This window comes from Malus sylvestris, chromosome 1 (genome assembly GCF_916048215.2).
Source record: "Malus sylvestris chromosome 1, drMalSylv7.2, whole genome shotgun sequence".
In the NCBI taxonomy this organism is placed as follows: domain Eukaryota; kingdom Viridiplantae; phylum Streptophyta; class Magnoliopsida; order Rosales; family Rosaceae; genus Malus; species Malus sylvestris.
The window spans coordinates 22,125,457-22,151,390 of NC_062260.1; the positions used below are offsets into that span (position 1 = coordinate 22,125,457).

At 38.9% G+C, this 25,934-nt stretch overlaps 1 protein-coding gene, 1 long non-coding RNA gene and 1 other non-coding gene across 4 annotated transcripts; 2 read left to right on the top strand and 1 right to left on the bottom strand.

Annotated features, from left to right (window-relative positions):
* Positions 1–1,096: 1,096 nt before the first annotated feature.
* LOC126622344 (uncharacterized) lies at positions 1,097–3,671 on the bottom strand. The gene is made up of 3 exons (XM_050291046.1): positions 2,748–3,671; positions 2,186–2,661; positions 1,097–2,105 (listed from the first exon to the last, which is right to left on the bottom strand). The coding sequence occupies exons 1-3, from the start codon at positions 3,571–3,573 to the stop codon at positions 1,452–1,454; spliced, it is 1,956 nt and encodes a 651-aa protein (XP_050147003.1). The 5' UTR covers positions 3,574–3,671; the 3' UTR covers positions 1,097–1,451.
* Positions 3,672–13,209: 9,538 nt separating this feature from the next.
* Positions 13,210–13,281, top strand: TRNAR-UCU (transfer RNA arginine (anticodon UCU)). The gene has a single exon. It is a non-coding gene; the product is annotated as a tRNA-Arg (tRNA).
* Positions 13,282–15,622: 2,341 nt separating this feature from the next.
* On the top strand, positions 15,623–20,458 carry LOC126622399 (uncharacterized). 2 transcript variants are annotated; one of them, XR_007623441.1, is made up of 3 exons: positions 15,623–16,028; positions 19,627–19,749; positions 20,329–20,458. It is a non-coding gene; the product is annotated as an uncharacterized LOC126622399 (long non-coding RNA). The 2 variants fall into 2 exon arrangements; XR_007623440.1 differs by lacking the exon at positions 15,623–16,028 and having other exon boundaries at positions 19,080–19,749.
* The last annotated feature ends 5,476 nt before the right edge of the window (positions 20,459–25,934 follow it).

Sequence of the window (25,934 nt, forward strand, 5' to 3'; positions counted from 1 at the left end):
ATACATGAGGGAGTCTGTGGAGATCATGCTGGATCTCGGTCCCTAGCACACAAGACTTTTCGCCAAGGATATTACTGGCCAACACTCCACCAGGATGCCATCAAAGTATCCCGCTCATGTGACAAATGTCAACGATATGCAACTATTCCTCATTCCCCTCCAGAGCCTCTTACTCCTATGATCAGCCCTTGGCCCTTCGCCCAGTGGGGACTTGATTTGATCGGCCCAATGCCGGCAGGGAAGGGCAAAGTCTGTTACGCAGTCGTTGCAGTGGACTACTTCACAAAGTGGGCCGAAGTAGAACCCTTGGCAACCATTACTGAGGCAAAGATAGAAGACTTCGTGTGGAAGAACATCCTTTGTAGATTCGGCATTCCCAATGCGATAGTCACTGACAATGGGCGACAGTTTGACAACAAGAAGTTCAGGTTGTTCTGCTCTAAGTTCAACATCAGCTTATGCTTTGCCTCTCCAGCTCATCCCCAGTCTAATGGACAAGTTGAGGCCATCAACAAAATAATCAAGCGCATTTTGAAAACCAGCTTGGACAAAGCTAAAGGCTGTTGGCCAGAATTTGTACCCCAAGTTCTTTGGTCATATCGCACTTCATATCGGACTTCAACAGGAGAAACTCCATTCTCACTTGCCTTTGGCACAGAGGCGGTTGTCCCTGTTGAGCTCGAGCAAGCAACATTCCGAGTCCAGAACTACATTCAAAGTGAAAATGACAAACAACTCACCCTCAACTTGGATTTAGTTGAGGAACACAGAAACCAAGCTCACTTGAGGAATGTCGCCTACAAGCAGCGCATCTCCAACTATTATGACTCTAGGGTCAAGCTTCGTTCTTTCAAAATAGGAGACTGGGTCTTAAAGAAAAGATTACTCTGCGACAGAGTCCCGAGTGAAGGCACACTTAGTCCAAACTGGGATGGACCGTATGAAGTCATTGGCATCAGTCGCCCTGGCTCTTACACACTTAGAAGCTCCGATGGCAAGACCCTTGGCCATCCATGGAACGCTGATCACTTGAAGTACTACTACAAATAGACTCACGATGTACAAGTGTTGAGCTATAGCCGTTCGGCATCCTATGTAATGAAGGCCATTTGGCAATGAATTCAATAAAGAGGTAATTTAGCCAACTCAGCCCTCACTCTTTTACATTCCTAGCAAGGGAACACTCAAGTGTTGAAACCTCAAAGCAGATATATCCAACACGAAACAAAATCTAAGTATGTGTCGACAAGACTATACAAAGAAAGGAACAACCAAACAATGGCTTATATCCAAACAATAGATCTATTCATACATAGCCAAACATGCATTAATAATAGTGCAAACACTCATAAACACCTAAAATCCAAAACTCTCAAGCTTATAACATGGGCACATGTTATACACACATCAGACTACTACATCCAGAATACATGCAGATAGTAAAGACACTGCTATTCATTCTCATCTGAAGCCGAACCCCTGGCAGTATCACTCCGCGTCCTACCATCATCCTCTGCATCCCCAAGATCCTCTTCACCATGCTGAGTCTGTGCATCAGCACTACCTTCATTATCAGACTCATCTTCGCTGCTAGGATCAACAGCAAGGACAAATGTCTCGCCCTTTCGATGATGCTCATCTATATCTTCGTGGTATTTTCGAAGAATGCTCCCATCATCATAACGATCAAGGACGGCCATCCATTTCCTTTTTTCAAAGCGAGCTTCTTGAGCACAGTAGGGTTTAATAGCAAGATGAAAGGTCGAAGAACTTAAGTATTCTTGCACAGTAGCCTCCCTTTCATTTGGAATGCTCTTCTCCAGTTCAGAAATCTCAACTAAGGCACCATCCAATTCTCCCCTAACCTTGGATACTTCCAAGGTAGCCACCTCCAACTGTTTTTTAGTTGCCTCAAACAATTTCTTAAGCCTTAGGTTCTCACCATTTCGCCTTTTCAAGCTCTCCATGGTTTCGTCCTTCAGTTGGAGAGCCTGAGTCAAAAGTCCCTTATTCCTTCGGGCCTCGTCCACAAGCTGCTTATTCTCCTTCAGTTTTGCCTTGTACCGCTCAACCTCTTGCAGTCTGTCGTGATACTCGGCCATGACCTGCATGGCAAGACGATCATCACTACCTAAATAATGATAATAAAGAGGAAAAAGTAAGGAAATGACAAAGTAACACTCACATATGAAGACAGCTTCAACATTCGGTCGCAATCCGATTCATCCTTAGCTAAGGGCTCTCCGAGCTCATCGAAGGCGAATCGACGCCCTGCCAAGCAATTGTTGATATCCCCAAAATCCTTTGGCCGCGTGGCAACCCTCAAGTCCTTCCACGGGACACTGCCAGCTCTTTCCTTGCCTTTCCCCTCATGGCGGGAACCAGGATCACTTTCCTGGACAGTGTGCTCCATAGTAAGAGGATGAGGCAACAGTCGGCTCCCTTCTCCTGCAACTACGGCAGCAGCATTATCAACGGCCTCGACTCCAGTCTTCCTAAAGGCAGGCCCCTTAAGGACCCCATCTTGGGACTTAGGTCTAACGGATGGTTCCCCTCGGAACTTATGAATTTTCTTATGCGGTAGGATGTCTTCCGAAGGAACTAACACTGGTGCTTTCCTTTTATGGGTGCTAGTCCCTGTTTTCTTGCTTACCTTCTCCACTGCATAAGGAAAATCAAAATAAGAAATACAACTTTCCAAATAAAGTAAGGAATTGAGCTAAGTTTACATGAAGGATACAACTTACTCGATCGTCCCTGGCTCTCGGAAACTAAGGGTTGGAAACCGTACCGACGAAATAAGGGTCGTAGCTTGCTTAAGTGTCTATCCTCTTTGGGCACCCTCAACACCTTCTCTATGTCAGATAGCTCATGCCCAAACAGTTGGATGGTGCCCCGCGTCACTACATGAAGCAAAGTGTTAGAAGCAAGAAAAGACCACAACAAATAGCAAATAGTACGAACGGTTGATAAGTTACAACCTACAGTCTGGAAGTGAGTAAGCACACGTCGCTCAGGCGTGACACCCTTATCATACTCCCAATCATTATACAGAAAGCACCAACGGTTTTTCCATGTGTAGTATGCCTTTTTCTTACCATACACAATACGCTCTCTCTCACTCCGACATGCACACTCGGCATAACCAGTGCATGATTTTGCTGGGCGCATCTTGTAACAGTAACGCCACTGATGGAAGGAAGGCTCACACAACCCACACTCCATCCAAATGATATAAAATCCAATCAAAGTATCCCAGAAACCAGGATTGAGTTGCCCAGGTGCATATCCGATCAAAGATAACATCTTTTGCAACCACGGATGTAAAGGTAGTCTCACCCCTAAAGTCAGTAATATCTGGGTGTAGAACATAACATGACCCTGGGGAGGCTCAGAAGGCCATTCTTCATCATGTACCAAACGTATCCCTACACTACGAGGGATATTACATGACTGCCTTAGCGCCTCAACCTGCTTCTCATTATCTAACAAGTTATTCTTTAGATGGTCTGCTGTGAACTCAGAGCGAACTATGGGTATGGCATCAAAAACAACCCCCTCACCCAACGCCATGGAGGAAGAACTAGCAATAGCTAAAGTTTGACGGTTGGGAAGATCATCCAATGTTTCTCTAGTACCGGACTCTAACAAAGACCCTGAAGACTCCGACATTGCAGACTCAGACTTAGAGCTAAATCTAGAAGAGCCCTCATCACTAGAACTTCCAGGCTCTGACATCTACAATAAGAAGAAACAAATTCTATCACTACATGCATGATCAAAACATAAGGAAGTTCCTATATTACCCACATGAAGATGGTGCAAAGCGATGCCGGAACCCTTCTCAATCAGAAAGCAATCCGTCTTCCACAGTCACTACAAAACAAGCAAATGAAGACCGTGTCAAGCGCCAAAAAAAAAAAAAAAAAAAAAAAAAAAAAAAAAAACAGCTTCATCCAAAAAGCTTCACCCGAAAAGCTTCACCTCCAAAGCTTCACCCACAAAGCTTCACCCAAAAAAGCTTCACCCGAAAAGCTTCACCTCCAAAGCTTCACCCACAAAGCTTCACCTCAAAAGCTTCACCCACAAAGCTTCACCCAAAAAAGCTTCACCCGAAAAGCTTCACCTCCAAAGCTTCACAAGGGCCCAAAGCTTCACTTAAAAAAGCTTCACCTACAAAGCTTCACCTAAAAAAGCTTCACCTAGAAAGCTTCATCTACATACTTTCACCATCAAAGCTTCACCATCAAAGCTTCACCTAGAAAACTTCATCTACAAAGCTTCATCTACAAAGCTTCACCATCAAAGCTTCACCTAGAAAGCTTCAACACCAAAGCTTCACCTACAAAGCTTCAACACAAAACCTTGCTCCAAATAAACAAATTTTGTTCACAAAACCTAAACATTTTTTGTTTTACACCCACAAGGGCCCAAAATCTTCCTTCTTATTTATTCACTTATATATGTTCCCAAACATATTATGATAGATCAAATAATAATTCAAAGTCCAAAATTTAGTTATGGACAAAAATACAAGCAATTCACCAGTACTGAAGTTGCTACAAAAACTGGAATCTTCCCCAGCCTAGAAATCCAACAAAGCTTCGCCTCCTTTTCTCTATCAAATTTTTGCAGCTGCTGCTTCTCTCCAATGGAGCTGAATTTTGGACACCCTCTAGTTCTTGAGCAGATGAACAACTTTCAAGAAGGAACCATTTCTGTTTGAGCCACGGAAATTAAAGTGTTGAAGCTCCAAGCATGACAGTCGGATTCTTGCAGATTTCGAAGCTGCTGTGATGTTTCGAAGATCTGGAAATATTTAACCATTAGTTCATTCTGAATTTTTGATATGTTATGAAAGAGACGATGAGGAACAACTTCAATGAAGAAAGCATGCTGATCTGAACAATAGAAAATGGAGTTTCGAAGCTCACAACAAATCTGACGGGTTGACAGAAAAATAATAACCAGTCATTCATCATACCTGAATTTCTTGAGTTATACAGCTCCGAGGGATCTCAATTTTGGATATGTTGTAGTTCACAAGTTAAGGAACAACTTCGCTGAAGAAAGTTTGTTGATCTAAGCAAGAGAAAATGGAGTTTTTGAAGCTCACAACAGGTCTGACGTGTTGACAGACAAATGATGAACAATCACTCGTCGTACCTGAATTTCTAGAGTTGTACTGATCTGATGGCTCTCAAATTTGGATATGTTGTAGTTAAGGAATTAAAGAACAACTTTCATGAAGCCAACTTTGTGATTCGAGCTACAGATGATGGTCTTATATTGAAAACCAATTCAGGGTGTTAGGGGAAATGAAAAACAATTCCACCAAAGAAACATCATTATGATGTTTCATCATTATGGTGTTTTCATCATTATGATGCTTTCATCATTATGATGCTTTCATCATTGTGATGCTTCCATCATTGTGATGCTTCCATTATGATTGTAATGCACCAACGGTTACACCCTTTATCATAGCAGTATGTGTGTGTATCTCCCTATAGTCATCATGTGCAAGACTATCGTAGTCAGATGGCTTTCCATAAAACAGCTACCAACCGTTACACCTTCTGCAATTCCACTTATTCGGGCCTAGCAACCTTCATAAACAAAATATATGAAGAAAAAGTCCGGGGCTACCACTTAGAAAACAAAAGAATGAAGTTTTGGTACTTACGACATGGACTATTAGCAAGACACCTCATTCGTCAACTCCCTCGACTAGAGACTTGGGGGACTCCCACCATATGCTACTACGCCTTGGTACTCAAAAGTTCGTGACTACTCAGTGACTTGGATTTTTCAAGTCTCCAACCGAGAAGTTTTCCTCACTCGGGAAATTAAGGGAACACTACCTCAAACTACATGCTTCACTCACAAAGCTTCAACAATACAGGTTTCAACAAAAGCAAAAATTCAAAGAACTTTATGAAGAAGGCTTTGGTGTATTTAACACAATATGTTGAAATGAAGCAAAGCTTATTTATTAATATTTTCGATAAGCCACAAATATGTACATATACATGAGTCAAAATAAACAAACAAAAGGGAGCCTTCACAAAGGTTGCTTAGGGGAAGTCTCAGCAGTCGGTAGAGCCCCAGAAAGAGAAAGCACCGGAGGGTGGTTATCCGGAGCCTCAGTACTTGACAAAACCCCAGAAGGAGGAGGCATTGGAGGTTCATCATTTGAAGCTTCATTACCAGGTACAACCCTAGAGGACGAAGGCAATAAATGCCTTTGGAACAAACCCACAAACCGCTGATGATCAAGTAAAACCTTACCATCAGATTCCTTCATCTGGTCAAGTTTCCTCTTCATGTTTGTAGCATAGTCATGGGCGAGCCGGTGCAACTGCTTATTCTCATGCTTGAGCCCTCTAATCTCCTGTTTGAGACTCATCACTTCAGCAGCTAATGATTCAACTTGGCGGGTTCTAGCAAATAGGCGTTGGGCCATATTAGACACAGAACCTGCACACTGAACACTAAGAGCCAGAGAGTCCTTAACAGCCAACTCATCAGACCGTTTGGAAAGTAGTCTGTTATCTTTGGGAGTGAGAAGGTTCCTGGCCACCACTGCAGCGGTCATATCATTCTTCATCACAGAATCCCCAACGGTAAGAGGACCAGTAGGGGATATGAAGGATGGGCGCCATATGTTGTCTGGAGAAGGCGTGGCTGTCTCTTCTCCAAGGTTCAAGTCAAAACGACGGTCGGAGGGTCCAGACATTTTCAAATGTGTTGAAGAAGGAAGAGGTCAGACAAATCAAGATCTTAGAAGTGCAAGAAATGAGCTTCTACTGGTAGAGATTCAAGTGTGCTGTGGAACTTAATGCCAGCCTCTATAAAAATCTGCACTCGACGGAGCTTCAGAAATCGAAGAGGCGTTTGCTTTCTCAAAAGCTGGGCTGCTCAGAGACCACGAGGGCCGATCTCAGAAATCGAAGAGGCGTTTGCTTTCTCAAAAGCTGGGCTGCTCAGAGACCACGAGGGCCGATCTCAGAAATCGAAGAAGCACCTGCTTTTTCAGCCTCGTCAGCATCTGTCACATGCACACTCAGCTTTGCGGAAATTACGGGCAATCTGTCGAAGATTTCTGGTGAAGTAGAAAGCACGTGAATCTTACTGTTCAATCACCGCTCTCCATATGCACCATCAACTCCTCGGGTACCACATATAACTTTGTCAAAGATCTCTGACAAAGTTTAGGCACGAGAATTTCGAAGTTCCAGCTACCCTACTATTACCCATAAGGGTAAAGGAACAGCACCACTGCTTGACAACTGGAAAGTCCCTATGTGTGTCGACCTCCGTGTTTTGCGGCAAGACAGGTTGGCAAGAACATCCAACCTTTACTCACATTCGAGAAAAGACTCCCAACATAATTACTTTCTCAAAAACCGGAGTAGCACCGCTTTCCGAATCTCGAGAGTCAGATCCTCGACGGGATTGTTCGAAAACCGAAGAGGCACAACTCTCAGAACTTCGAGAGCCAGATTTCCTTAGATAAAGCTTGTCTGTAATCTTCACACGTAATATCAGCTTTCCAGATACCACATACCACTTTTTCAAAGTGCTCTGACAAAATTAAAACACGTGAAGCTGGCAGCTCCCACTACATTGCTGTGACCAAGAAGGGTAAAGGAATAGCATTACTACTTGTTATTGGGAAATCCCTATATACATTGACCTCCCTCCTCAACGGACAGGCAAACCTGCAAAAATGCTCAACCCTTTCTCGCATTCGAAAAGGCACCCTCAACATAACCTCTCGAAATACTCAGCTTTATTTCCCCCCGATAATACCTCAGCAAATAAGCCACACCAAGAACAAGAGTATCTCATATCATCAGGGTCGAAAGCAAGAGTATCCCATATCATGCTTTCTCCCTGTCTTTGTCTTTGTCCTTGTCCACACCTGCAGGACAAGGAGAAAGAGAGCAGTCAGTCGGAACCTGAAATCAAACTTCCAATTTGGAACTGACTGCCTGGAGCCTTTGCCTGGTCGCTTACTTAGCATTGCTCTCGAGTACTCATCCTCAACTGCTGTCAAGGTCATGAATTCCACCGGCAAATACCTCATGACAGTTGATCAGATATTGGCTCTTTACACTGAAGCTGCCAAGCGTGAATGAGTCACTATGAAGGAATGTTCTGAAGGACCATTTAAATGCAAAGGTTGCACACCACTTCTGCCTTGCAAAAGATTGAAGCAGAAGGTTCAACGGTGGGCTGAAACAGATCACTACAGCACGACACCTTTCCATACCACATTCATTATTCCGTCAACAGCAATAGTATCCCATATCATCAAGGTCGAACGTACTCTAGATTTGATGGACTTGTTTTGACCCTCAAATTTTTGAGTCGGCCTTATACTCTGAAGGGCACCAGAAAACCCTCCAGCACAGTTCAAGAATAAGCCTGTGGAAAGTTACTTCTTCAAAAGCAAAAGTATCTCATATCATCTCTTATCCATTTGCTTCTCCTTATCCTGGCAGTTGAATGAGAGACAAGGAGAATGAGAACAATCAACCGGAAGCCGAAGTCAAACCTCTGCTCCTGGGTTGCTTACTTGGAAGTTTGACTGCTTACCTTGTCTGTCACCTCTTTCGGCAGATCTCCTAGCTCGGCGACTTGGGGGACTCCTACTATAGGGTTTGTATCGCACTTGACCAAGCCCGAAACTACAAGTAAGCTTCAAGTGAAATTGATACATTACCTTGTGCGTCAACATCAGCTAAATACACCATTCCCGGATGGAGGAAAGGTACTTCCAGAGAAGGGCAGATGAAGATCAGACCACACTTCGGTACTTAGAAGTTTCGTGATTACTCAAGGGATTGGATCTTGCAAGTCCCCAACCGAGGAGTTTCCCTCACTCGGGAACTTAGGGGAGCACTGTTTGTACCATACTTGACCAATCCCGAAACTACCGAGCACCGGCCAACGCTATACTGTCAAGGACCTAGAAGAGTTCCCCTCCGACCAGGAGGCCAATCACTACTCGACACGTGTCAAGATTAGAAGCCAATCAGAACGCAGCACGTATCGACATCAAGAACCAATCACAACATGACACATGTCAATGTGACAAAGCTACAAGTTTTTCTATAAATAGGGGTCATTCCCCCACAATATTGCCTAATGCCATTTGTGTTAAATCATTCACAAGAACTCACTAAATTGAGAGCTTGATCCCTTGTACTTGTGTAAGCCCTTCACTACTAATAAGAACTCCTCTACTCCGTGGACGTAGCCAATCTGGGTGAACCACGTACATCCTGTGTTTGCTTCTCTGTCTCTATTCATTTACGTACTTATCCTCACTAGTGACCGAAGCAACCAAGCGAAGGTTACAAAACCTGACACTTTCTGTTGTTCCAAGACCTCCGGTTTTGTGCATCAACAATGTTAATGTAGGTGAAATGTTCTGTAAGAGGAGATCTTGGACCTGCCTGTAATTCGGCTAGGATGATTGATCGTTATATTCTGGGTTTTGATCATCTATATTTGAAACCTGTTTACAGGAACCTGAAGGTAGCTTAGCCTTGCGTACTTATTATATACTCTTCATGTGAGTGACTAGTGCCATATGAGAAATTATGATTTACAGGAATGCAATGTCTCTGCTGATGGTCGAGTTCCAGAGAGTTCACCTTCATGGTGTCATACTCCTTTTGATCCTGAAGGTATTTTAAGGTGGCCTATCTAACTCTATTCTACCATATTCACAGTTTTACTTAGTGGTTAGTGCTAACTTCAGAACAATTCAAAGGCGAAGCTTTTGTCAAGCCAAGGAAAATTATCCAATTCATCGTATACACATAAGTAGTGGGTCATGACTAAATGATCAGTATATATACCAGCCTTCAGGGACATCGTGAACATTTACTCAATAGAATGACTTGGCTGTGCAACCAATATACTTAAATAAGGTAGCATCACCAATATGTTCAGCTGGGAGGATGTTTTTGAATTCATGCAAGTAATAAAATTATACACTTGTCATATAGTGTTTTAGACCACTTACATTAATCTCTTCTAATCATTGCTTTCTATTTTGATTGAACCTGCAGTTGGTGCTACCTCCAAATTCTTAAAAACCCTTTGATATATTGTAACCTATAGTTTCACTCGTCCATGTCAACATCTTGTTTCATTTACGGCCACTCCATATACTGCTGGATAGAGTCCATGATAATAGTTCTCAATTCATATCAAAAGCATAACTGCAAATCTTCTTAAATGATTGAAATAACAAAGACAATGGTAGATGTGGGAAGTATGTCCCAATTATTGACTTTGTCACATGTATAATCAGTACCTATCTCATGGGAATGGTGCACTGGCCAATCAGAACTTGGATAAGCTGTGAAGCTTGGGTGAATGACAATAATACAAGTATGTGATATTAGATAAAAAGAAGGACCATCGACCACAGTTTATAAACCTCAAATATAAGTTTGTAATTATAAAAACATAGTCAAGTCTCTAAAAACTCCAAAGGAGTCACCCAGACATCCAACGACTTTTCCATTTCAAACCACAAAGATTCTCAAAAACCTTTGTTCATAAATACATTAAAAACTAGAGGGACGCCAGTTCGGCCGAAGCCTATATAAGTAACCAAACAGGAAGTGGCCCCCTATCGCGGATTAACCAAGCAGAGCCACCCCTGAGAAAGTAACCAATTAGGCAGTGACCCCCTAATGCGAATTAACCAAACAGAGTCACTCCCACAGCTATTAGGAAGTGATCACCCAACGCGAATTAACCAAGCATAAGCACTCTTAAGCATACATGGCCATAAGGATCGCCCAACGCGGATTAACCAAGCACGATCCATAAATAGTACGGTCCCCCAACGCGGATTAACCAAGCAAGACCACTAGTGACCCCCCAACGCGGATTAACCAAGTAGGGTCAAGATAACCAAGTAGGTAGTAACCCCCCAATGCGGATTAACCAAGCAGAGTCACACCTATAGAACTGTTAGGTAGTGATCACCCAATGTGGATTACCAAGCGTGATCACCCCTAAATATAAATGGCCATAAGGATCGCCCAACGCGGATTAACCAAGCGCGATCCATAAATAATATGGTCCCTCAAAGCGGATGAACCAAGCAGGACCATCCTTGTACCACTGCTACATGGTGCATTGTTATCACCACACATCATAAATCAACCCCCATGATTTGCATAGTAAACACATATGTTTCGTCCCACGTATCAACTAGCTTTGTTAACACACCCTCCAAAGTTTCTAGGAAATCCCGAACCTAATCTAATTTATAAAAGCATGAACAAATGATAACACACACCAATAATGGATATTACTAAGCAACAAGCAACTAATTACAAATTATAAACATGCCTAGCATAGACTTAATCTTGGTACAACTTATAATACAAATAACAACATTGATACAAGGCAATGGTAATTTAAAAGAAACTGGGCGATGAATAGAGTAAGGTAAAAACAACACTCATCTCTCCACAAAAGCTGCAGAAACAATTGCTTTCATCAACCAAGTTAACGCTCACTTTTGAATGCTCAAAACTGAACCAAAGGGTACAAAATTAAGGGAGTTTTGAAGCTCGTTTCGTGTACTTTAAAACCACTGAAGATTTGTAGGAAACAGAGCTCTAGATTGAAACTTATGCCAGGTATGAAATGGGGACCCAAAACTGGAAATGCAGAACTTGCTGCTATCTGGCAGCTCTGTGACTCAACTTTGGACATGATTTTTAACAATCAAAACTCAACGGAAATAAGTGAAATCAGATAGATTTAATCATGGGCATGCCTAGTCTCCAAATACATAATATTGGACCAAAAAGAATTCACAAGGACCGGGAAATCAAGAGCTATAGTAAGCTACTAGTAATAGTTTTTCCCTGCAGAAAAAAAAATAAGTTTTCTGCAATTTTAGAACCCAAACTCATTTTATTCAAATTACAATTTCAGAACACTTCCAAACAATCCATAAATCATGGTTCTAACCTCTAATCTATATTATACTCAACTATTAGAAAGAATTGACCTTTGAACCCAAACTCAAGGAAATGATATTTGATCAACACACTAAAAAAAAATTGAAAGTAACGAGAATTTCAATTACTGCTTTAGCCTTGAGATGTTCAAAACCTTGTACATGTACACATAACTAAAATCCAGGAAACAGCCAAAGTCTTACATATATTTTTCATCAAAGTAAATAATACAAATTAAAGCATATAAATACAGATATATGCACACATGTCAATTCGTCAAAAGCATATATGAATATTTATCCTTTCCAATATATATGAGAAGTTATAATATCAAATGGGTTTCAAACAACAACAGCAGTCAAGTATATCATTACAAGAAAGAATATTAATTGGCTAGCCACACATCATACTATAATTCAACGAAGACTGATTTATTTATAATGAAATCTAAATATTTGGCAACAGAAGAGGATTGAAAACTTACCTATGAAGATCGACATGAGTGGACACTAATCCAGAAAAATTCACTACACTGGGTGTTTATAAGAATCGATAATCGGGAGACCAACAGGACCAGTGATTCGAACAAAATTTAAGCGTAATTCCTACCGAGAGCCAATGAGCTAAACAGACGAGGATAAATAATTATATATATACTAGCAGTTGGAATATTCTATGCTTGAGAACAAAAGTGGTCAATCATCACCCATCACGCATCATAAGTTCATTGGCAGAAGTTCTAATAACTAAGCATTCATGCATTCATGCATTCATGCTTCATGGTATTTCTCCTAATCATAATCCTTGGTCCGCGTTATTAGCCTAAGCTCTGATAATATAGGAATTTATACATCTTCCATAAAGGAGCCGAATGAAACCAAAGTTTCACGTTCAGTTTTGAATTAGAGACGTTAAAAATGATGAATCAACGTCGACTATAACCCCTAGCCTTCCAAGCTAACGATGCGGGTTCGATTCCCGCTACCCGCTTTTACTTTATTTTTTTATTAAATTAATAAGAAATAAGAAAAAAATAATAAGAAATAAGAAAAAAATAGAATTAAATATTTTGAGATTTTTATTATTTTAGAAAAAATTTTATGAATATAATTAATGTAATGCATCATTGACTTGAATACGGAATTCCCGGAATTGGTTCAACTATTTTTCCGAACAAGAAATAGGAAAATTGGAATGAAAAGCGTTCATTGTCTAATGGATAGGACAGAGGTCTTCTAAACCTTTGGTATAGGTTCAATTCCTATTGGACGCAATTGATTTCCATATGTATACATATTTTTTCGACCGGAAGACCAAGAGCTAACTATCGAGACTTTGGGTTATCCGGACACATACTTCGTGAAATGGTTCATGCATGTTTGTTGCCGGGGGCAACAAGATCAAGTTGGTAAGGATTAAAATATCCATTTTCTATTAATTTCTCTGATACCATTAAAGTTGTCACGCCCCGATCCCGACATACGTGTAGGATCGACATGTAACGCCACCAAATACCCGTATCTCTAACTTACCTCGCCTCCGGGCTATGAACAAAGCACAACTCAAGTCCCAATTTCCTAGTAATTTTTCATATGCTTTATGGCTGCATCCAACTTCCTCGTTAGACTGCCCACGTATCCTGAATAGGGATCAAGCCATTCGTAGTTCACATTCGTTTAATTAGAAAATGAATTTTTAGAATAAAGCAAAAATCTGACTCTATGCAATTCAAATGACTAACCTTTAATCACACATACTTTACAGATTCTTACATCCACTGAATCAATTCACCTCTCCCAGACCCTGCGTAAAGCGGGAGCCTTGTGCACTGGGTACGACCTTTTATAAAAGGTTATACAAGTGCAGAGCTTAAAACACATCAAATTTATAACCAAAGCAATATATATTTATGTACGATGAGGTTTCTGTTTGATTGAAGCATGTATGTCAATCTTTAATATATTGTACAATTATACCCAGAAGTTTCTTGGGAAAAACTTACAACAATGGAAGAATCATCAACTGCTGTAAACAACCCCAATAAAAAGTGAGAACCCAGAGCTAGTTTTCATCTCACATCACCCAAATAACAAGGAGAAAGCATGGGAGACCAAGTGAGTAAAATTCTTGGAAGTATTGTTCTCTATCGTTGAAGTGCTAGATATCTATTTCTATATTTTGACACAGGTTAGTATTTTATAGAGATGAAACGATGCAACTCAAACCTGAAGCTTGGGGGCGTTCCCGCTGATCTCAACATCCACAACAACAAGAATTCCCCCTTCCCAATGTCTTCCTCCCCTCCCTGGCTCTTTTTTTTTTTTTTTTTTTTTTTTTTTTTTTTGCCCTTTCCTAGCCCGTCTCTCCCCCTTCTGCCTTCTCCTGATCTTTGTGCCCGCATATTTCTTTTCTTCCTCTCTCCTTCTGTGCCATCCGGCAGCTTCTAGAGTTCTTTTTTTTTTTGTCCTTCTTTTGGTCCCTCAGGCTTTTATCTAATTGGTTACCATTTCCACAGTGGAAGTTTTAAATAAATTTAAAAATCTATAGTTTAGTAACACAACTTCAAATGTCCGTAATTATACGGTTAAAATCCGAACTCGCAAAAGGCTTTCGCTTATCCGTTTGTGGTTTTGAGATCTATTCGAAAACATTAATTGTGACCCCAAATGGTCAACAAATTTAAAAATTAATTACGAAAATTCAAACCCGATAACTATTCGTTTTAATTCCACAAATTAACAGGATTAAAATTAACTAATAAAGATAACATGAACGTGAAATACAAATTTAAATTGCAAGATACGTAATGAATAGTGAAATTCCGATGACGGGATTTCACAATTTTTGGGTAGAAATGTTTGATTCCAGAAGGAGGCTTCCTCTGGGAATTCAATTACCACCTCCATGTAGGTAATTGAATTCCGGAAGATTAAGGAATTCGATTCCGGATTTTAAGTGTGACCCATTTACTTTTTCATTCCCTACATGTTAGTAAACGCCGAAATGCTTCGGGAGGAATGGGATTCTGTTTCTTTCCATTCCATTCCCATTTGGTATATACACCCTAAGTTCAATTAATTGACTCGACTCAAATTGAATATGGATCATTTTTGTGAGGATTCCGTAGATTTGTGAATCGTACATTATGTGATCAGAAATTATTTTAAATATTAACACAAATAGTACCTGACAAAAACTAACCGCACGATGTACGATAAATAGACACGATTTACGGATCTCTAGGATTCTCATTGTGATGACCCGTCTCTAATTTTCTATGTCATTTCCTTCCCGAGTATGTAAAATGACGATTATTCCCTTGTTGGCAAAGTGAAACTTGACGTAGACGTTGTTATTCAGCTTTTAATTGAATAGTTTGTTACTATTCATCCAAAGAAAAATCAGATGGATTACTATTCATATTCATATGAAGAAAAACGGATGGGTTACTATTCATGCATAGTATTTTCACTATTCATTTGAGGAAAATTTGTAAAATGAATAGTGTTGCTACAGTAATCTTTCCAACTTTAAAAATCATTCATTCTCACCCACCATGCCTATCGATTAATCATTCTCCTTATTTTATTTTACTCATTAAGACATTATCTCTCTCAGCTTCTCATTATCACTCTCTCTCTCGTCGTGTCTCCTTCTTCCCTCTGCAATACAGACACCATCAAAACACTCATAGCATCCTTAGAAACATGAATCCAACCTAGGGTTTTTGAAAATCAGAGTCCAACTGCAAGTCCTATATCCTCCATTGAAGCCGCGACTTTCCTGGCCAATTTCTCGTCTATTCCAGCCAAGGTGAGGTCTCTAACCACCATATTTGGATTTCTCTCGTTGAGTAGATGACTTTTCATATATAGATCGTCGATTTTGGTTAAGAATTGACAAAGTTATGGACGTCTAAAGTTTTCCATTTTATCGGCGAGTTCTTCAGTTTTCCCGCGGACTAGTCACATTTCAGGCCATTTTCCGACCATTTCCAGCAACCATTGGGCTTCCAAATAGGTGTAGTATTGTTCTACACTTTCCTAGCTTCATTTTGATATATTATGGGCAAAATTTGGTTAAGAAATGAACCCGTTATGACCATTTGATATATATTAATATGACTTATTTTTAGCTATGTCTTTCAGAACCTGTTTTTAATCTCACTTTACTCCTTATAACTCAAAAATTGTCACTTTACTCCTTAAAAATCAAAGTTCGCTTCACTTTGCCCTTTTGAACTCGATTTTGATCCCATTTACCTCTTGAAACTTGAAAGTCGTCTCTATAAAAATCAAAATTCACTCCACATTGCCTTAGATCTATTAATTTCTTATGTCAGTTTGATATGAGTGTGACAAGCTAATCAATTTCTTTTTAATTTTTTTCATCTCTTTAATTTCTTTCAAAATTAATATTATCTAATTGTTGAATGTTAATGCATAATGGAGATTTATAATCAAATTTATTGGACTTGTGGCATTGTCTTATTAGGTGTTGGGTCCCACATATATTTTTGGAGGCGACATATAAGTTTCAGGTAGAAGAGATAGTTCATAATTCAAAGTGAAAAGAATTTTGAGTTAAGGAGTAAAATAATAATTTTTGAGTTACAGAGGGCAAAATGAGATCAAAATAAAGTTTTAGGGGGCATAGCCAAAATAAGCCTCTTAATATTAACAATGGACAATTTCATGCTGCTCAAAGCCCTGCAGCTAGAGGTGGGCAAACGGGTACAGGAACCGTGGGTGGGGGTCGGTAATTCATGTTCGGGGCGAGTCTAAAATTTCTAAACACAAAACGGGACGAGTTGGGTATATGAAATTATCGGGGCAGGACATGTCTTAAAATAGGAAGGAACGGGCCCCCAGCCTGGCTCGTTTCTTTTCCTCATCACTAGTCTTCTCGATCTCTCCTCCCTAACTCATTTCATTTCACTCATACCTCGATACCTTCTCCTAACTTGCTCCTAGCCTCTCACTGTCCCAGCTCCGTACCTTGCCACCATCATCGTAAGAACTTCATCTCTCCTAATTCGCTCATATCTTTCTCGCTCTGTCCGTTGCCATCATCATATGCCTCGATCTCTCCTGACTCACTCTTTGGAAATCACTCTCTCTCTCTCTGACGAACTCAAAGGGACAAACGAAGTTGAACAACTCAAAACGACGTCTCCTCTATCTAACCCATATTTCCAGTGCACGACTATGCTCATAGTGCTCTTCAGTTTTAAGGTATTACGTTTTAGGGATTTAGGATTGAAAATTAAACTAGGGTTTTCTAGATTTAGGGATTTTGTTGGATTCTTGAACCTTGACCTCTGTTATGTTCCAATTTCAAATCTTTTATTGAATTGAATTTGAATCGACTGAGTTTGAAATTTTTGTTGAATTAAATTGAATTTGAGTAGGAGAAAAGGTAGATCTAAGTTGGGCAGCGTCGAATCTCATTGTGGGTGGCGATTTGGAATTGGGTTTGGTGGGTTTGGGTCTAATGGTGAGGTGGGCATGGGCGAAGACGACGTTGAGTGGCGGTGGTTCAGGCGGTGCTATTGAGTTGCAGAATAATACGAAGGAAGGGGTGTGGGCATGGGTGGATATCACAATCTCAATTGAATTTTTTCTGGTTTTGTTTGTGATTAATTGGTTGTTTGTGATAGTTAGTGATGGATCTTGACATGCCAATTTGATTGTATCAAATTCAAACCGATTGAATTGTATCCTAGAAAAAAAATAACACAAATGAACCGTGGACCTGGTCCATTTCAGCTGGGCTGGGTTAGGTCTGATTCCTATATTAGAAAATGTTGTCCCCGGCCCGGCCTGGCCCATTTCTTTTAAGCTCGGGTCCAGTCCAGTCCCTTCGAAATTGGGCCTAGCCCGGTCCGTGCCCACCCCTACCTGCAGCTGTACAACCAGTACCAACAATACAAATAATACAATTAGTACCTGCTAGGCTGCTACAAATCCATTTGGAACGCTCCCTCTAGTGCCCTAGATGTCAATTGGTTGTGGTGGAACAATTCCATATGGAATTTCGAGCATGGTTGTTGTTAGATTTGGCATTCATGTCGTGTTTTCTATGTTTATGTAGTTTTTATGTCATACTTGATATCTTAATGGGTTATATTGTGTAACACCTGTTAAAATAAACAGGTAATAAGACTCGACCCAAACTCGTCCCGTAAATATTAACGGGTAATATGACTTACTCGTTATCCGTTATAAAAAATATATTTGAAACCAACAATAATCAAATGAAAAACATAATACTAAATTAGTATATGCATACCATATTATCACATAAATATTATTTTCAAAACATAAAAACACATTTGTCTTTCAAGTATCACATATATATTAATTAATGTAGAAATGTGAAAAAAATTAAAAAAAATATATATAAACGCCCGTAATGACAAGTTTTACAACTTTTGTGAAGGGTTCAACTTCAAAATTGCCACTATAATCACAGAAACTATAGATCGAAATTTAACCGTTAAGTGTTGTTCACATTTACGCTCGATTATTCCCACCAAATTTTATTTTTTCAGATTTTCTGTTTGAAAACATGATCTTTTAGAGGATGCATGAAGATGCAGTTCAGATAGTTGATATGACGTTTAGAGTTTTAACATTAGTGAAAATATTGCTCGAAAGTATATAAAGTCTCTAGAAACTATATAACATCGATTTATTTTCAATTAACCGTAAATATCTGAATGTGATATCAATGATCCGAACCGTTCATTTTTTTACCTCTGCTAAAAGATAATTGTGGAGCTGGAAATAATCAAGAAAATTATATAGGTGACACGTGAACTTTTGGGTTAAAAGGATAAAATTACCCTCGAGGCATACTGGGATTCCCACGTGCATACAATGGATAATAACGGCTCAATCAAGGAAGAGTCAAAGATGATCAAAATGGTATTTATTCAAATCTCTCTCATCAATCCTCATCAAATCCTTATTCAAAAGGTAACTCATAAAACTTCCTATTTAATTTGGGATTAATTATCATGTTAATTGTAAAATATTATTTCACATAATATCTTGCAATTATTCTCCAATTACACCATATATGGTCGGCCACTATTCTCCAAATAGGGCTAGCCACTTCTGTATAAATATCTCTATAATACTAAAAAACTAAGTCATTTGCTATCCACAAACTCTAAAATCGTGAGAACCCGTTTTTGGTTAGGTTTCTGTGGAGTTTTAAGATCAGAAAATAAGATCCTTCTCCACTTCCATCAGCCGGCCTTTTTTTTTTTTTTTCTACAAACATCATTATGACCTTTTTATCTTTTCAATTGTTACCTTCCACTATTTTTAAACTTTCTCACACCTCCCTAACTCTCTATTTTTCCCCACTTTCTTCCCTCATGCCGTGTCCGTCTCTCTTTCTTCAGTGCTCAATGTTTATTTTTTTTTATTAAAAGTTTTGGACCACCTTACATCCACTCACAAATTTTAGTATATTTTACTCTATCTTCCCACCCCCCTCCCCTAACATTTTTTTTTTATTTTATATTTTCTGCTAACTCTCTCCCCCTCTATTTACATTTCTCTCACTTCTCTCCTTCCCTCAACTCTCTCCTTTCCTCGGCATGCAGAGAGCTCCGAGAGCCCCAAAAACAAGGAGCTGCTCCTCCATTTGGCTAGTAAGCATCCAGGAACATCCGTTAAAATTAGGGGTTTGATGACTTGGTTGTCTTGTCAAATTTCGGATTATCAAGGTGAGTGATTTATGTAATGTGTTGCAAATTATACTTAATTGCAAATATCTTTATTTCAAGTCAAGTATGTTGGATTTGTGGAAATGCTTTTAGAATTATTAATAGGGAATTTTAACGAAAAGCTTCCGGTACTGTTTACTTTAACGAAAAACCACATTTTTACACTAAAAAGTCAATCCGGTACTATTCACTTTACCCTTTATTTTGTCCTTATCATTAAAACTCAAAGTTTTCAAGCCATTTTCATTAGTTTTCCTTTATTAATATAGTGATATGTGGATATTTGGAATTGTTCATGGAGCATGAGAACTTTAGTGTTGCATTAATCCGAGAATAAATGTAAACTGCACACGGAGACATTAGGGCAGAATAGTCAATAGGAGTCATGTGGTGAGTTACTATTTATGAATGATATAATGAACACGAAAATGGATGATGTGATATGGCACTACGTGCATAATGATTTGATATTATTATTGTATTTTCTATAGTGACTAAAATGACATTGTTTGACTGTCATATTACATATTCTACTCACTTAGAGACTTGTTGCTCACCCTTCACCTTTTTATTTGGCAGATGAGTTATTTGACAAGACAGGTACTAGACGAGCTGAGATTGTGTTAGATAAGGAATTTAAGAGTTTTTCTTATTTTTGTACTTTGTAAGGATTTGTAATAATTACTTGTATAAGAGAACCTTTGTTTTACGTTTATGGTTTTAGTTTTACTTTTATTCGCGCGCCAGGCGTGGGGTTCCGTTGACTCTGGGTTCGGGACGTGACAAAAATACAATCTTTTCAGAATTTTAAGTTTGGCATAGGAGATTCTTCAGCCAAAGCCCCCCCATTCATCAAGGGCGCGTGAGACTTTAGGCCTTAATCTTAGGTTTTATTATTTTGCAAGTACATTTTTGTCAAAAGAGAAGATGACAAAAATTCGCATCCACAATAATGTTTAAAAAAAATCTAAAAAATGAATTTTGGTGAGAAGAATAAAGCGTAAATGACAATCGACGGTTAAAAATAAAAATCTAAGGTTTATGGATTATGGTGTCGAATTTCAGAGTTGATCCCTTCAAGAAAGTTATAAAACTTGTTATTACGAGTGATAGTACTTCTACAATAATTATTATTAATTTTGCACTCAAATAAAAAATACTATTCATGAGCGTTTCTAAATCTAAACTATGATGTAATGTAACCATCGTTGCGCGTGGAGGATGCAATTATGAATGTTTATATATTCTTTCACATTTTCACACTTATACATTAATTATTATGAATTTGTTAATGTGTTTGGTATTTTTCAATTACTTTGATATTTTTGTTTTTTAATGTGCTTTATAATGTTTTATTCTCAATTTTAAGAGACTAAAACATTAATGAGTATGACTGTATGAGAGAGTGAAAATCTTTGTTAAGTCGTTGACTTTAAAATTGAAAGTCTGTCTTTTTGCCTATACTAATACTATATTAGTCGATTTGAATTTTGGACAACTGTTCAAGTAAAATTTATCTCATTAATGATAATAAGAAACTATCATAATGAAAATAAATAAATAAATAAAACTTAATTTTTTTAAACTTATATAGAATAATAATAAATTAATAATACAATAAAACATATTTAATATACAATATATACATTATGGCTAGAGTTTTTATCATGAATAGCCAAAATTTAGACTCTAATTTCACAAATGTCAATTTTTATAGTATCTTTCAAATAAATCAGAAAACCACCTTGAACAAACCTAAGTACCCTGATAATAAAATCGAATTACAACCATAAGCTAAAACTTGTTTGATCTTACGTGTTTGTTAAAAAATGGAGACATTTCAAAAGAAGAAAAAAAAAGATGGAGACTTCAGATGTCACGCCCCGATTCCAATATTCATCTAGGATGGACGTGTGACGATCAAGTGCAGGGGGTGCGAGCAGATACAAACAAGATATACAAATGAATACTAGTATTGAAATGAACAATATTGACAACTTGGTAGGGTCTTTGTCATAAATATATAATTGTACAACAAAGGTAACGCCTGTAGGTTCCCAATTACGTTCAGCTTGCACTTACGCGTTTGTAAAGACACGTATTATCCGTGTAACGACCCATCCCAAAAAATTATGATTTTTATAATTTTAAAATGTGAAAGTACAAAAATGCCCTTCAAGGTAAATACGTTGACATTGTTTAACCGCCTTGTCGTGTCATGTAAGATTCGTTTTCTTGGGATATCCTCATAGTACTCGTCGCAACAAACATGTTGGCGCAAATGGAATCGAATTTGAAGTTATAATAAAAGAGTTATTAACGAACTAAGGGCAAAATGGTCATTTGACCATAAATTTGGAAGCCTCCAAATTTTGCTTGAGCAGTTAGATGATGCCACGTGCGTGGCTGTGATGGAAAGAAGATGAGAGAAAAGAGGGGGTGTTGCCCAATCAGGAATGAGGAGAGGAGAGAGTAACCAATCAAAAGAGAGAACAATGAGGGAAAGGAAGAAAGGGAGAACCGGCCGACCCGACGATTTCCATGGTTTTTGATGTCTTTCACAGCTGTTTCCCGTAGAATTAAAGCCACTCATCACTTAAGAAACACTCCACGACCATCCCTCTACCAATTCCACCCTAAAATTGAAAGAATTAGGCTCAGATTCTTGATGAACCACACTAGTGGGTGTGGTGGTTCCACGACGGCGATCCATCAATCCCGAAGCTAACTCCGTCAACCACCACGATTAATAGATTCCCTCAACCTTAGGAGCAAGGCCTAAGCATTGGTTGAGGCATCGGAGTTCGTTTAGGCATCGAATCGAGAACACCCATTTCTAGGGTTTCTAACGGATCGAGGCGTTTTTAGGCCACTTCTCGACTGAATTGGACTTCGGCCCAGGTATGGAAATTGTTCCTCTCATTGAGATTTTCATTCCTATAAAATTTGGTGATTTTTGAAGTTAGTCAGAATTTGTAGGTTCCGTTCGCCGAAAACCGCCGTGTGTGGCGGCGATGTGTGGGGGGAAACTCAAGGTCTCTTTAGGTCTTTCGACGTGCCGAATTCGAATTCGCCATCCATTTTCTCAAATTTTATCATTTAGGTATAGTTTTACTAAATGATCTCAAATTGTGGTTAGGTGCATCGGTGGGAAGTGACTTCATCCTCGCTAGTTCAAGCACTTCCCGGGCAACAAAATATTTGTGAGTGGACCCCTTCTTAACTTGCATGGTTTTATAAAATATTAGGTTTGCATGCATTGCATATTTCATGAAATGAGCTTGTTTTCTAATATGTTTTATGGATTTCTATATTCATGCTTTTTGAAGAACTTATGATTTATTTAAATGCTTTTACGAGATATTTAGAACTTATCGAAATTACGTTTTACAAAAGATTATGAATGATTGGATTTTCGAGGGATTTATGAATATGACTTATTTTATGGATTTATGAGTATGTGCTATCATGGATTGATGAGATAAGGTTTTGAGCTTAGAGCTCCGGATTTTGGTATGAGATTTTTGAGATATGTTTTCGGTACGTATCTAGCGAGTTATCATACAACACATCTACACAACACGGGTATGTAGATGTCTACGGCCATAGGACATAGTTGAGGATATGTGATGTATATTTCTTCTCCGACGTAACTCGGAGTTGTACAACTTCACCTTCGGGTGATGGGGCCTACCATGTTTCTTCACTAGTGTAACCCAGTGTTGTACAGCTTCACCTTTGGGTGATGGACATGTATTGCCTTTGGGTGGATGATGAGTTGATGATATTTATGCCATACCCCTAGCTTCACTGCCGAAAGTAGTGTCGGTGTGTGATGTATATATTTTCTTCTCCGGCGTAACCCGGAGTCGTACATCTTCACCTACAGATGATGGGGCCTACCATGTTTCCTCACTGGCGTAACTCAGTGTCATACAGCTTCACCTTTGGTGATGGACAGGTACTGCCTTCGGGTGACTATGATACCCTTAGAGAGTAAAATATTGATGAGATTTACGGATTTGCCTTCGGGCGGTGATAACACAATTACTGAGCATCGTTTTACATGTACATGTTTTACGAACGCATTTCATGGCATGCTCGAGTTTTTAGAAAGTCCTATTATGAGTATTATATGTGTTTTCAAAACAAAGGGTTAGTATGTTTAGAAAAAAATAGTTTTCGTATTATCAGTATTATTATAAACTTTGGTCCACTCACCTTTTCAGTTTTACGCCCGCTCAAGAGTTAGAATCGAGGCATACGATCCCTGTGTCAAGGCATTTCTGCTTAGGCATCTTCGAGCCTCCTCTGTGTAGGTTCCATTCCTCGGTTCGTACCTTTCCATAATAATTCTTTCGTATTATTCTTGATTAGTTGTATGCTTTGAACACGATTCTGCATTTGTGTATCTTTTTCTAATTACATGTTTTAGTTATATGCGTGTTTAAAATGGCTTCGTCACCCTCGGGTGTCAGCCAGCACATGCCTACCCTAATATTTGGGGATATCGGGGTTGGGGCGTGTCAATTCGAATATGCCAAGAAGTGTGGCAAAACATGGAAAGATCATATGCGTCCAAGTAAAACTCCGCGTAGCCCAACAAGAACATTTTCATCCTTTTTCAAATTTCAAAAAAAAAAATCTACACCGTAAATATAAACGCGTAGAAGTACTACAATACGGAATGCAGTATTTAAATAGTGAAATTAGAAGACGAGATTTCACAGCAAAGGCTCCGCCTCTACAAGTTCTCAACCGTAAATGCTTGAGTGAATTGGATAGCAATTAAAAATAGGATTAACGTCTATAATTTCTTTGATTTCATATTATTGGCGTCAGTTTTTTGCAATTAGGTTTTAACTTACTGTCACGCCCCAATCCAAACATACGTCTAGGATTGACATGTGACGTCACTAAGTATCCTTATATCTAACATGCCCCGCCTCCAGAATATGTACCAAGCATGCTCAAGCCTTAAATTGAGTAGTGATTTTTTGTATACTTTATGGTTGCATCTAACCTCCTCATTAGACTACCTATGTATCCTCAACATGGATCAAGTCATTTGTAGTTCACCATTCATTACACTTCGACGTTTATCACAGTACGTTCAAATCGAAAAACATAACATTCCTCAATCAATTATTAGACCTTAACAAGCATGAATTACTATATTCATGGCTACATAACAAACCCACATGACATTCAAGGTTTCCATTCCAACCATAATATAAATCACTATGTTTTCAACATGATACCTCCATACACATCATGTAACATATCCAATAACCAACGAAGCACAATATTGTTCTCAAGCCACATTGATCAACTAAAATAATCATAATATTAACAATGATATCCAACGTCATTCCAAAATCCCGTCAATTAATCCATTCATAAATCAAAGATGCATGATCTTAGCATTTAACTACGTTAATCAATCAATACGATAACATATCATTTCACGTATTTAATTAAAAAACTCTATATAATTCCCTACTTGGATTATGAGTAACAACATGGCAAATCTAATTTATATTCACAAGGTCTAATGTGGATAATTCTCATTCACTCGAATATAGGGTTCTAGACTAACATTTTGGAAATGTGCAAGAGTAAAGATTTCGGACCACTCAACGGAACCAAAATATCAATCGGTTTCTTGTAATCTACCCAGACCTGTCGAATGTAAAATCAGTGCCTACATCATGGAAATGCCGCACTGGGCAAATCAGAACTTGGATAAGCTGCGAAGCTCGGGTGAGTAACAATAATACAAGTATGGGGTATTCAATAAAAACAGACCATCAATCACAATCTATAAACATCAAGTATGGAATTATGCTTTATGAAATCATAATCAAGCCGCTGAAAACTCCGAATGAGTCACCCAGACATCCAATGACTTTTCTAATTCAAACCACAATATTCTTAAAAACCATTGTTCATACGTACATTAAAAACTAGGGCTAGAAGGATGCAGTTCGGCCGAAGCCTACATAAGTAACCAAACAGGAAGTGGCCCCCCAAAGCGGATTAACCAAGCAGAGCTACCCCTAAGAAAATAACCAAGTAAGCAGTGACCCCTCAATGCGAATTGACCAAGTAGAGTCACTCCTATAGCTGTTAGGAAGTAATCACCCAATGCGGATTAACCAAGCATGATCACTCCTAAGCATACA